The sequence below is a fragment of the Salmo salar genome, chromosome ssa27, assembly GCF_905237065.1.
Source record: "Salmo salar chromosome ssa27, Ssal_v3.1, whole genome shotgun sequence".
In the NCBI taxonomy this organism is placed as follows: domain Eukaryota; kingdom Metazoa; phylum Chordata; class Actinopteri; order Salmoniformes; family Salmonidae; genus Salmo; species Salmo salar.
This window is the reverse complement of record NC_059468.1, coordinates 42,677,708-42,692,035: the sequence shown is the minus strand read 5'-3', so window position 1 is coordinate 42,692,035 and position 14,328 is coordinate 42,677,708. Positions and strand designations below refer to the sequence as shown.

The following is a 14,328-nucleotide window of genomic DNA, read 5'->3' as shown; positions in this document are numbered from 1 at the left end:
TCCGTCCGTGCTTGTGTTTGTGAATGGAATTTGCAGTGGCAATTTCCTAGAAGTAGTGGAACGGCAGAGCGTTTTCAACAATAAACGCCTAGGCAAGTGGTTTCTCTTATTGTGCCGACTCATTCTTGGAGCGAATGTAATGCCCCAACACCTGTTCTCTGTCAATGGAAGAAGATTCCATGTCAATTCATCAGTACTATAGAACAGGGCTAGATGGTTGCTAGCCAGTAGATCACTGGTCGGGGTAGAGTCTAGTTGACAGCTGTATAATTGGGTAGAGCTCCTGTTTGCCCTCACGCTTTCAGATCCTATTCAACCTTACAGGGAGAGAGCCTCTGTTCCTCTGGTTCTAACTCAGTCAGTGGTAATTACATGACTCCTGTTCCTCTGGTTCTAACACATGATCTAACTCCGTTAGAAACAGAAGAACAAGATAGGCCAGTGTAACCGATGTGAAATGGCTAACTAGTTAGCGGTGCGCGCTAGTAGCGTTTCAATCGTGACGTCACTCGCTCTGAGACCTTGAAGTAGTTGTTTCCCTTGATCTGCAAGGTCCACAGCTTTTGTGGAACGATGGGAAAACGATGCTTCAAGGGTGACTGTTGTCAATTTGTGCAGAGGGTCCCTGGTTCAAGCCCAGGTTGGGGTGAGGAGAGGGACGGAAGCAACACTGTTAAACTGACAACATGTATAGACTGAAGCCTCCAAATATTCCATTGACTGAGTGCTTAGTGCACACCAGCTGAAAATAAACCACAAGATATTGATACAGGGATTGACATTAAGGTCTGAAAGGGACTTGCCCATCGAACAAGTCAGCAGTATATTTTGATTGTATGTTTTGATTGCCCAAAGACTATTGTCACTTGCCCGAAAATGTGAAAATTGTTGTTTGAACGCAAAATTGCTATTACTTTGTCACTAAGTTAAAAAAAAAAAACCATAGAGGATGAAAAACAATGCGTTTTAATGGTCCTGCTTCGTCGGAGGGTCAACATGAGCATGAGACGCTCCTATTCATTTCAACGAGACCTGGGCGTGTAAACCTGCCGGCGCCGAGAGAAGCTTGAGCTGCTCCAGCTAAAAAAAAAAAAAGTAAATTAAATTCTGTTTCTATTTCACAAGATTTCGACGCACAGCTCATGCCAATAGGATTCCTTCAGAAAGTATTCATACCCCTTGACTTATTCCACATTTTCTTGTGTTACAGCCTGAATTCAAAATGGATTAAATTTACAGCCTGTACTCTGGTAAGCCTGTACTCTGGTAAGCCTGTACTCTGGTAAGCCTGTACTCTGGTAAGCCTGTACTCTGGTAAGCCTGTACTCTGGTAAGCTATACAAGACAGTTGTGTATATATTAGTTTAAATTAATTGGTAGCTGATTAGTATACTGTTGCATCAAACATTTATTTTGTAATCTGCAATGTTTGAATTTCCAGCTTTAATTACTGAACAAGTAATTCCATTATTGCCACCAGCCAGCGTTGTAACTCTGACCTTGGGGAAGGAGAACCTGTAGCCTCTATGTTAGGCTACTGGAGTTCAGTTTTAAAATCACCTGCCTAATGGTGCAACCACAGAGAAAGCACAACTTGACCAGATGCCAAAATTCAATAAATTGTTTGTCTTTCACTTAAACGATAGGGATGAAAGAACAGAAAGATCTGTTTTAGGTGAGGCTTAGTTTGCAGTTTTTGTATTATTTTTATTACCTGGGGAAACCTCAGAACAGGCTCAACTTTCTGACTGCTCAGTTCACCTGCCCCAGGCAATAGATTAACCCTTTAGGTCAATCCCTGAGATAGAGCGAAGGCTCAACAGACTGTACAACACTGACTGACTGGCTGTTTAGCAGCTGAAAGTAAACCCAATGATATAGACAGACAGAACCTTCATATAACACTGACTGGCTGGCTGACTGACTGACTGGCTAAGTGCACCAGCTGAAAATAAATGCTAATTTCTGCTATTTGCTACGCATAACATGCTCTCTCCCCCAACTACAGAAACCCTGAATAACCACCACAACACTCTGTGAATGAATCCCTCCTCATCCTCTCAACATTATCCACTCTACTAACATACCCACATAAGTGATCACTAGAGAGACATCTTTTCCCCCCACTAGTGATTAAGGTTAGGATTGGGTAGATCTGTACCTAAGGGATCCTTCACCCCGGATCCTCTACTACAATACCCACATCATGGGGTCACAAGAAAAGGACCAGGGTAATCTTGGTGTGATGAACTAACCTTTATACTTCCTTTACCACCTTCACACTGTTTCACCACCTTTAACGTGACGTCGTGTATATATATAAAGAAGTGCCTTAATTGATAGATAGGCTGACTAGTCTGACAGCCAACTATTCAGAGCGCTCTCTGGGGAAGGGGCGGAGAGCGCTCTCTGGGGAAGGGGCGGAGAGCGCTCTCTGGGGAAGGGGCGGAGAGCGCTCTCTGGGGAAGGGGCGGAGAGCGCTCTCTGGGGAAGGGGCGGAGAGCGCTCTCTGGGGAAGGGGCGGAGAGCGCTCTCTGGGGAAGGGGCGGAGAGCGCTCTCTGGGGAAGGGGCGGAGAGCGCTCTCTGGGGGAAGGGGCGGAGAGCGCTCTCTGGGGGAAGGGGCGGAGAGCGCTCTCTGGGGAAAGGGGCGGAGAGCGCTCTCTGGGGAAGGGGCGGAGAGCGCTCTCTGGGGAAGGGGCGGAGAGCGCTCTCTGGGGAAGGGGCGGAGAGCGCTCTCTGGGGAAGGGGCGGAGAGCGCTCTCTGGGGGAAGGGGCGGAGAGCGCTCTCTGGGGGAAGGGGCGGAGAGCGCTCTCTGGGGGAAGGGGCGGAGAGCGCTCTCTGGGGAAGGGGCGGAGAGCGCTCTCTGGGGGAAGGGGCGGAGAGCGCTCTCTGGGGAAGGGGCGGAGAGCGCTCTCTGGGGAAGGGGCGGAGAGCGCTCTCTGGGGAAGAGGCTGTTGAATAGAGTCCAATACACACAACCTGTTTCTCTGTTCTTGTCCAAATGAGTAATGCATTGGTACCAACAACGAAACCAAAGCAGGTCTGGTTCTACTGAGGATGAAACAGGGCAGTACTCTGGTATGAGGCTGACTGTAAAGCATGTAGAAACAGGGCAGTACTCTGGTATGAGGACTGACTGTAAAGCAGGTAGAAACAGGGCAGTACTCTGGTATGAGGCTGACTGTAAAGCAGGTAGAAACAGGGCAGTACTCTGGTATGAGGCTGACTGTAAAGCAGGTAGAAACAGGGCAGTACTCTGGTATGAGGCTGACTGTAAAGCAGGTAGAAACAGGGCAGTACTCTGGTATGAGGCTGACTGTAAAGCAGGTAGAAACAGGGCAGTACTCTGGTATGAGGACTGACTGTAAAGCAGGTAGAAACAGGGCAGTACTCTGGTATGAGGACTGACTGTAAAGCAGGTAGAAACAGGGCAGTACTCTGGTATGAGGACTGACTGTAAAGCAGGTAGAAACAGGGCAGTACTCTGGTATGAGGACTGACTGTAAATCAGGTAGAAACAGGGCAGTACTCTGGTATGAGGCTGACTGTAAAGCAGGTAGAAACAGGGCGGTACTCTGGTATGAGGACTGACTGTAAAGCAGGTAGAAACAGGGCAGTACTCTGGTATGAGGCTGACTGTAAAGCAGGTAGAAACAGGGCGGTACTCTGGTATGAGGCTGACTGTAAAGCAGGTAGAAACAGGGCAGTACTCTGGTATGAGGCCGACTGTAAAGCAGGTAGAAACAGGGCAGTACTCTGGTATGAGGACTGACTGTAAAGCAGGTAGAAACAGGGCAGTACTCTGGTATGAGGCTCACTGTAAAGCAGGTAGAAACAGGGCAGTACTCTGGTATGAGGCTGACTGTAAAGCAGGTAGAAACAGGGCAGTACTCTGGTATGAGGACTGACTGTAAAGCAGGTAGAAACAGGGCAGTACTCTGGTATGAGGCTCACTGTAAAGCAGGTAGAAACAGGAAGTGAATGATGAAAAGACTATGCCTGTGTTCCAAACGTCACCCTATCCCCTTCATAGTGCACTACTTTGGAGCCCTGGGCAGAAGAAGTGCACTACTTTGGAGCCCTGGGCAGAAGAAGTGCACTACTTTGGAGCCCTGGGCAGAAGAAGTGCACTACTTTGGAGCCCTGGGCAGAAGAAGTGCACTACTTTGGAGCCCTGGGCAGAAGAAGTGCACTACTTTGGAGCCCTGGGCAGAAGAAGTGCACTACTTTGGAGCCCTGGGCAGAAGAAGTGCACTACTTTGGAGCCCTGGGCAGAAGTAGTGCACTATAGGGAATAGGGGTCCACTTGGAAAGCATCCATTTTGGCCTAGAGAGAGTGTCTGAAGAAACACACACCTGTAGACAGCCAGGAATAAAAAAAAAAACAGTTTGATTGCAAAGATGTAATGATAATTTACTTGACTCAGATGATTGGTACGGTACAATAAGCTAGATGATTGATCAACCTATACTCTACGACATGTTTTCATCAGAATGACATAACCTTAGGTATGAATGTATGATCGTTTCCTGTTACAGACATGAAAACATGCAAAATATATTATCATATTAATCATTATGAAACATAAACAAATCATAGTCTCAAAGATGCAGAATATCTTTCTTCCATCAATCAAAAACCACAATGTGCCATTTGATTCTATTCATCAAAACCCACAATGTGCCATTTGATTCTATTCATCAAAACCCACAATGTGCCATTTGATTCTATTCATCAAAAACCACAATGTGCCATTTGATTCTATTCATCAAAAACCACAATGTGCCATTTGATTCTATTCATCAAAACCCACAATGTGCCATTTGATTCTATTCATCAAAAACCACAATGTGCCATTTGATTCTATTCATCAAGAACCACAATGTGCCATTTGATTCTATTCATCAAAAACCACAATGTGCCATTTGATTCTATTCATCAAGAACCACAATGTGCCATTTGATTCTATTCATCAAAACCCACAATGTGCCATTTGATTCTATTCATCAAAAACCACAATGTGCCATTTGATTCTATTCGTCAAAAAAAACACACAATGTGCCATTTATTGTGCTGTAATTGGATCACTGAGCAATCTGTGCTGTTATTGGATCACTGAGCAATCTGTGCTGTTATTGGATCACTGAGCAATCTGTGCTGTTATTGGATCACTGAGCAATCTGTGCTGTTATTGGATCACTGAGCAATCTGTGCTGTTATTGGATCACTGAGCAATCTGTGCAGTTATTGGATCACTGAGTGGATCACTTCTGATCTCTTCCACACTGTTCAAATGATTGGCCAGCTCCTGGTCCACTGATGTCCTTCCCACTTGGTCCTGTCTCCTCTTCTCCGTGATCAAGTCCTGCAAACACTGAAACTCCAGCATGTGAGACTGTTTATTTGACATCAGGATCTTTAACCTGTATGGCTGTTTTCCTATCCGGATCTCCCCACCCATTTTGAACTCTCGTTTGCCAAACCTGCACCAAGCGGCAAAACACTCTGAATTTCTCCAGCTCAACTCTCCGTCTTTAGCTCCTACCTGTTCCATAGCGTTCTGAACCACCATCTCGACGCCGAGGGCTTTGAATTTATACAGCTCGTTGACTATCCTACATCTCCTTCCCTGGCTGGCGTCTGTCAGGAAGTTATTCTTTATCTCTGCTCTGTGCAGGTGCACCACCTGGAAGTCACCGACATACACCGCCCAGTGGGGGTACTGTCCCGTTGTTACAAACTCCAGCAGGTCACCTGCCTTGCATTTGTTTAGTAGATTCTCAGGGGAGTATATTTCCATGCCCGCGGTCTTAACGCTCTTCTCATAAATACATTCCCCCCGGTGGTAAACGGCGCACTCCACCTCGTTTCTCTTGTGGTGTTTCTGTTCCGTAGCAGTCTGGTGCTCTTTATCCGCTCCATCTACGTTACTGTTTTCACCCTCCGGTTCCTCGTCATCTGTTGAGAAAATATAAGACACTCCGATCCGTGGACCTTCCTCAGTGTCCAGCCCGTTGGGGTCCACTGTGGGAACTTCTGCGTAACTTGGATGTGACAGTTTAATTTTATCCACCTGGTTACCCATGCCCCCCTCCCTCGGTAGCTGATAGTGAGGATGTTGACGTTCCTAAAGGACGCTGCCGGGCGGTCCACCTCTTAAAAGCCGAGGATCATCGCCATCTGTAGCCGCCTCTGTAACACACAACCCGGGTAAACGAATGACAACCTCCCAATGGACTCCGATCCATCTGTAGCCGCAGATCTCCCAAAAAACCAACGTAGTACTCCCAAGCAGCGGACGGCTGTGAGGAAGCCTATTCAAATCAACAGGTACCTTGCTGTGGATTGATGTTGCCTAGTCTATTCTACGTGCGTAAAGTAAGAACATTTAACTATCATGCACAATACGATTAGATCGATTAATCGGTTACAGGCTCTTCGTGCCCGGTGACTAAATGTATGTTATGTCCGTGCTCGCCGATATAAGTAGGCTGCATGAATAGTTTCCGTCAACACCACAGAGGCGATAGTGAAGCCTGCGAGTGATTGTGGATTCGATGGCAGGCAGATCTCGACTTGGCACAGATACAAACAATCTCATTTAAAGCTGTAGTGCGCATTTTTTTTTTCATAATATTTTCCAAACTCCAATAAAGCATGGGCTAAAAAGTTAGTGTTGGAATGAATAATTACAACCTATTTATGCTCATAGGCTTCCATAATATTCTACTCCTTGGGAATGAATACGATTTAGGTTTAATGTGTAAGACTTGACATAACTTTGTTATTATACATATTCAGCAACATTGTATTAACATTGTACATAGTAATATCTTTGTTATATCAGTGTGCTAACCAAGTTGAACCTGTTTGTGGAAGAGGGATTGGTTTTCTTATAGCTTACATTAATGCTGTTTTCTTCCTTTTACCCGTAACAGCATGGCACTCACATCGTCTAGCCTACTAAACTGTTCCTTAGTGTCTCACATCGTCTAGTCTACTAAACTGTTCCTTAGTGTTTCACATCGTCTAGTCTACTAAACTGTTCCTTAGTGTCTCACATCGTCTAGTCTACTAAACTGTTCCTTAGTGTCTCACATCGTCTAGCCTACTAAACTGTTTCCATAGTGTCCTTAGTGTCTCACATCGTCTAGCCTACTAAACTGTTCCTTAGTGTCTCACATCGTCTAGCCTACTAAACTGTTCCTTAGTGTCTCACATCGTCTAGCCTACTAAACTGTTCCTAGTGTCCTTAGTGTTTCACATCGTCTAGTCTACTAAACTGTTCCTTAGTGTCCTTAGTGTCTCACATCGTCTAGTCTACTAAACTGTTCCTTAGTGTCCTTAGTGTCTCACATCGTCTAGCCTACTAAACTGTTCCTAGTGTCTCACATCGTCTAGTCTACTAAACTGTTCCTTAGTGTCCTTAGTGTCTCACATCGTCTAGTCTACTAAACTGTTCCTTAGTGTCTCACATCGTCTAGCCTACTAAACTGTTCCTTAGTGTCTCACATCGTCTAGCCTACTAAACTGTTCCTTAGTGTCTCACATCGTCTAGCCTACTAAACTGTTCCTTAGTGTCTCACATCGTCTAGTCTACTAAACTGTTCCTTAGTGTCCCTAGTATTTCACATCGTCTAGTCTACTAAACTGTTCCTTAGTGTTTCACATCGTCTAGTCTACTAAACTGTTCCTTAGTGTCTCACATCGTCTAGTCTACTAAACTGTTCCTTAGTGTCTCACATCGTCTAGTCTACTAAACTGTTCCTTAGTGTCTCACATCGTCTAGTCTACTAAACTGTTCCTTAGTGTCCTTAGTGTCTCACATCGTCTAGTCTACTAAACTGTTCCTTAGTGTCTCACATCGTCTAGTCTACTAAACTGTTCCTTAGTGTCTCACATCGTCTAGTCTACTAAACTGTTCCTTAGTGTTTCACATCGTCTAGTCTACTAAACTGTTCCTAGTGTCTCACATCGTCTAGTCTACTAAACTGTTCCTTAGTGTCCTTAGTGTCTCACATCGTCTAGTCTACTAAACTGTTCCTTAGTGTCCTTAGTGTCTCACATCGTCTAGTCTACTAAACTGTTCCTTAGTGTCCTTAGTGTTTCACATCGTCTAGTCTACTAAACTGTTCCTTAGTGTCTCACATCGTCTAGTCTACTAAACTGTTCCTTAGTGTCTCACATCGTCTAGTCTACTAAACTGTTCCTTAGTGTCTCACATCGTCTAGTCTACTAAACTGTTCCTTAGTGTCCTTAGTGTCTCACATCGTCTAGTCTACTAAACTGTTCCTTAGTGTCTCACATCGTCTAGTCTACTAAACTGTTCCTTAGTGTCTCACATCGTCTAGTCTACTAAACTGTTCCTTAGTGTTTCACATCGTCTAGTCTACTAAACTGTTCCTAGTGTCTCACATCGTCTAGTCTACTAAACTGTTCCTTAGTGTCCTTAGTGTCTCACATCGTCTAGTCTACTAAACTGTTCCTTAGTGTCCTTAGTGTCTCACATCGTCTAGTCTACTAAACTGTTCCTTAGTGTCCTTAGTGTTTCACATCGTCTAGTCTACTAAACTGTTCCTTAGTGTCCTTAGTGTTTCACATCGTCTAGTCTACTAAACTGTTCCTTAGTGTCTCACATCGTCTAGTCTACTAAACTGTTCCTTAGTGTTTCACATCGTCTAGTCTACTAAACTGTTCCTAGTGTCTCACATCGTCTAGCCTACTAAACTGTTCCTTAGTGTCCTTAGTGTCTCACATCGTCTAGTCTACTAAACTGTTCCTTAGTGTCTCACATCGTCTAGTCTACTAAACTGTTCCTTATTGTCTCACATCGTCTAGCCTACTAAACTGTTCCTTAGTGTCTCACATCGTCTAGTCTACTAAACTGTTCCTTAGTGTTTCACATCGTCTAGTCTACTAAACTGTTCCTTAGTGTCCTTAGTGTCTCACATCGTCTAGTCTACTAAACTGTTCCTTAGTGTTTCACATCGTCTAGTCTACTAAACTGTTCCTTAGTGTCTCACATCGTCTAGCCTACTAAACTGTTCCTTAGTGTCTCACATCGTCTAGTCTACTAAACTGTTCCTTAGTGTCTCACATCGTCTACTCTACTAAACTGTTCCTTAGTGTCTCACATCGTCTAGTCTACTAAACTGTTCCTTAGTGTCCTTAGTGTCTCACATCGTCTAGTCTACTAAACTGTTCCTTAGTGGCCTTTGAGTTGATATAGTTTGCTCCCTTTATCTGCCTGTCTCAATGTAAACACCTGACAGCTGCAACATTGGTTAGGTCGTAAATGGGACCCTATTCCCTATATAGTGCACTACTTGTTACCAGGGCCCATAGAGTAGTAGTAGTGCATTATATAGGGAATTGGGAGCTATTTGAGAAGTACCTGTTGTCATTTTAAGGACAAGCAGACTCCATGAGATGGTGTTCTTCGGCTTGTAAGCGTCCCCTTTTTTCCTCCATACATAACGATGGTCATTATGGCCAAACGTTCAATTTGTTTTTCATCAGACCAGAGGACATTTCTCCAAAAAGTATGATCTTGGTCCCCATGTGCAGTTGCAAACCGTAGTCTGGCTTTTTTATGGCGGTTTTGGAGCAGTGGCTTCTTCCTTGCTGAGCGGCCTTTCAGGTTATGTCGATATAGGACTCATTTTACTGTGGATATAGATACTTTTGTACCTGTTTCCTCCAGCATCTTCACAAGGTCCTTTGCTGTTGTTCTGGGATTGATTTGCACTTTTCGCACCAAAATACGGTCATCTCTAGGAGACAGTACGCGTCTCCTTTCTGAGGGGTATGATGGCTGTGTGGTCCCATGGTGTTTATACTTGCTTACTATTGTTTGTACAGATGAACATGGTACCTTCAGGTGTTTGGAAATTGCTCCTAAGGATGAACCAGACTTGTGGCGGTCTACAATTTTTTTCTGAGGTCTTGGCTGATTTATTTTTATTTTCCCACGATGTCAAGCAAAGAGGCACTGAGTTTGAAGGTAGGCCTTGAAATACTTCCACAGGTACCCCTCCAATTGACTCAAATGATGTCAATTAGCCTATCAGAAGCTCCTAAAGCCATGCCATAATTTTCTGGAATTTCCCAAGCTGTTTAAAGGCACAGTCAACTTAGTGTGTGTAAACTTCTGACCCACTGGAATTGTGATACAGTGAAATAATCTGTCTGTAAACAATTGTTGGGAAAATGATTTATGCCATGCACAAAGTAGATGTCCTAACTGACTTGCCAAAACTATAGTTTGTTAACAAGAAATTTGTGGAGTGGTTGAAAAATTTGTTTTAATGACTCCAACCGAAGTGTATGTAAACTTAAGCCGTCAACTATATATATATATTATATACGTCATGAAGTTGCCCTCTTTGGGTACAGCGAGCACCATCCCCCCTCTCTCTCTCCTACACAGGCTGCTGTTATCTCAGGTCGTAAATTCCTGGAGGAGATTCTTCCTCATGGCCAGATAGTATAGAGAGAGTGAGTTTTCATAGAGATAACAAAGGAACCTCTTCTCCAGCATAGATCTTGAAGACTGAATATGTTTTGGAGAAGGTGTACACGGTCAGGAAGAATCCAGCTGTGGCCGGTCCATTTCGTTTAATGTTTGTGAAACTCATGAGAGACAATACAGCCACATTACCATAACCCTGTTTATACAAGAGTCTCAGTTATGAGGATTGCATCTAATTGTTGTATAAAATGAATGAGTAAAGATGAAACCATTTGTGAAATTATGTAATGTGATTTTAAACTGTTTAATGAAGGAAGCTCCAATTCCCTTTGGAGTTTAACTAAATCATTGGCCCACCCCATGAGCACAGACATTGATCTGGCGTCATGGGACAGCCCCTTCCTGCTCTTCCGAATATAACCCCCACTTTGGGACTTTATCTTCAGACTAAGCTTACCTCAATTACAAGAGGGCTAAGGTTTGAGCCCAGACCAGCTTACCTCGATAACGCTAAGGTTTGAGTAGATTGCTGAAATCTTAACCATACCACGTGGTTAAACTCTTAGACTATCGATACCGACAGAATAAGAACAAATCTTTGATACTAATTACTAGTCTGCAGCTAGTACCTGTGAACGTGGGGACCGACAACCGCCGAAACATCTATTCTATAACAACATTGCTGAATGGTACTCTGAAATATCCATTCTAACCACGGCAGAGGGAGAGGGCGGACAATCTCTCCAACAGAAACAAACTTTCTAGCAGAGATCACGACGACAGGGTGAGCGTAAATATATATATATATATCTATCGATTGCAATTATTCCCTAATGAGTGAGCGTTCATGTGCAAGGGATTAGCATTTCAATTGTTATAATTATCAACTTTGTATTGTCTTCTCAGTCGACTCCCTTTTGTCCACCAAGCCGCGATGCCGGTTTAGCCCACTAGGGCACATCCGCTATAATTTCCTTGTAACTATATCTACTATTTGTTTGTGCATTTCTGTGATTATTTAGTTAGTTAATAAATAAATGATTTAACCTGTTGGGGGCAGTATTTACACGGCCGGATAAAAAACGTACCCGATTTAATCTGGTTATTACTACTGCCCAGAAACTAGAATATGCATATTATTATTGGCTTTGGATAGAAAACACCCTAAAGTTTCTAAAACTGTTTGAATGGTGTCTGTGAGTATAACAGAACTCATATGGCAGGCAAAAACCTGAGGAGATTCTGAACAGGAAGTGGCCTGTCTGACAAGTTGTTGTTCATCTTGGCTCTTTTTATTGAAGACTGAGGATCTTTGCTGTAACGTGACACTTCCTACGGCTCCCATAGGCTCTCAGAACCCGGGAAAAAGCTGAATGATATCGAGGCAGCCCCAGGCTGAAACACATTTGCGCTTTTGGCAAGTGGCCGATCAGAGGACAATGGGCTTAGGCGCGTGCACGAGTCGACCCCATGCTTTATTTTCTTTCGTCTTTTTACCTAAACGCAGATTCCCGGGTCGGAATATTATCGCTTTTTTACGAGAAAAATGGCATAAAAATTGATTTTAAACAGCGGTTGACATGCTTCGAAGTACGGTAATGGAATATATAGAATTTCTTTGTCACGAAATGCGTCGTGCTCGTGACCCTTCTTTACCATTCGGATAGTGTCTTGAACGCACGAACAAAACGCCACTGTTTGGATATAACTATGGATTATTTTGAACCAAACCAACATTTGTTATTGAAGTAGAAGTCCTGGGAGTGCATTCTGACAAAGAACACCAAAGGTAATAACATTTTTCTTATAGTAAATCTGACTTTGGTGAGGGCCAAACTTGGTGGGTGTCTAAATAGCTAGCCCTGTGATGCCGGGCTATCTACTGAGAATATTGCAAAATGTGCTTTCACCGAAAAGCTATTTTAAAATCGGACATGTCGAGTGCATAGAGGAGTTCTGTATCTATAATTATTAAAATAATTGTTATACTTTTTGTGAACGTTTATCGTGAGTAATTTAGTAAATTTATAGTAAATTCACCGGAAGTTTGCGGGGGGTATGCTAGTTCTGAATGTCACATGCTAATGTAAAAAGCTGGTTTTTGATATAAATATGAACTTGATTGAACAAAACATGCATGTATTGTATAACATAATGTCCTAGGTGTGTCATCTGATGAAGATCATCAAAGGTTAGTGCTGCATTTAGCTGTGGTTTGGATTTATGTGACATTATATGCTAGCTTGAAAAATGGGTGTCTGATTATTTCTGGCTGGGTACTCTGCTGACAATCTAATGTTTTGCTTTCATTGTAAAGCCTTTTTGAAATCGGACAGTGTGGTTAGATTAATGAGAGTCTTGTCTTTAAAATGGTGTAAAATAGTCATATGTTTGAGAAATTGAAGTAATAGCATTTCTAAGGTATTTGAATAACGCGCCACAGGATTCCACTGGCTGTTACGTAGGTGGGACGATTTCGTCCCACCGACCCTAGAGAGGTTAAGACAATTGATGTATGATTCATAGTGAAGACTGGGTTCATGCAGATAACCAACAATTTACAACGTTTGGAATGAGACTGACGTGAGGTAAAGAATAATTCATTCATTAGTAGACTAATTGATCAGATATTAAAATATCTGAAGAGTTATATTAGGAAAATTATAACTTTGTAATCGGAAGATTTTCCTTGGTGCCCCGACTTCCTAGTTAACTTCTTTGGAATAGGGGGCAGTATTTTCACGGCCGGATAAAAAAACGTACCCGATTTAATCTGGTTACTACTCCTGCCCAGAAACTAGAATATGCATATAATTAGTAGATTTGGATAGCAAACACTCTAAAGTTTCCAAAACTGTTTGAATGGTGTCTGAGTATAACAGAACTCATATGGCAGGCCAAAACCTGAGAAAATTCCATACAGGAAGTGCCCTGTCTGACAATTTGTTGTCCTTCTGTTGCATCTCTATCGACATTACAGCATCTGTGCTGTAACGTGACACTTTCTAAGGCTTCCATTGGCTCTCTAAAGCTGCCAGAAAGTAAAATGGGGTGTCTGCTGTCTCTGGGCAAAGTATAAGAGCAGAGTTTGTAAGTGGTCAGCCTGGGGACAGTGAGACTGGACATGCGCGGTCACGAGAACTCGTCATGTTTTTCTTTGTCTTTGAATGAATACAACGTTGCCCGGTTGGAATATTATTGGGTTTTTGAAATTATCAATTAGCCTTTTAAAATGATAAACTTGGATTAGCTAACACAACGGGCCATTGGAACACAGGAGTGATGGTTGCTGATAATGGGCCTCTGTTCACCTATGTAGATATTCCATAGAAATCTGCCGTTTCCAGCTACAATAGTATTTTACAACATTAACCTGTTATGGCTAGGGGGCAGTAGTTTCACGGCCGGATAAAAAACGTACCCGATTTAATCTGGGTATTACTCCTGCCCAGAAACTAGAATATGCATATAATTATTAGCTTTGGATAGAAAACACTCAAGTTTCTAAAACTGTTTGAATGGTGTCTGTGAGTATAACAGAACTCATTTGGCAGGCCAAAACCTGAAGATTCCTTACAGGAAGTGCCCTGTCTGACCATTTCTTGCCCTTCTTGATTATCTCTATCCAATACAGGGGATCTCTGCTGTTACGTGACACTTCCTACGGCTCCCATGGGCTCTCAGAAGTCGGCAAAAAGCTGAATTGTGGCTTTGCAGGCACTGGCTGAAAAAATGTAGCGCGTTTGGATAGTGGCCGGTCACAGTACTATGAAACTCATCCCATGCTTTTATTTTCTCTCTCTTTGTACGTATACACGCTTTCCCGGTCGGAATATTATCGCTTTTTTACGAGA

General features: G+C 43.2%; 1 protein-coding gene across 1 annotated transcript; it reads right to left on the bottom strand.

Moving 5' to 3' along the window:
• Window positions 1-4,390: 4,390 nt before the first annotated feature.
• On the bottom strand, window positions 4,391-6,582 carry LOC106589121 (protein LRATD2). Its single transcript, XM_014178817.2, has one exon. The coding sequence runs from the start codon at window positions 6,086-6,088 to the stop codon at window positions 5,228-5,230; it is 861 nt and encodes a 286-aa protein (XP_014034292.2). The 5' UTR covers window positions 6,089-6,582; the 3' UTR covers window positions 4,391-5,227.
• Between the last annotated feature and the right edge of the window lie 7,746 nt (window positions 6,583-14,328).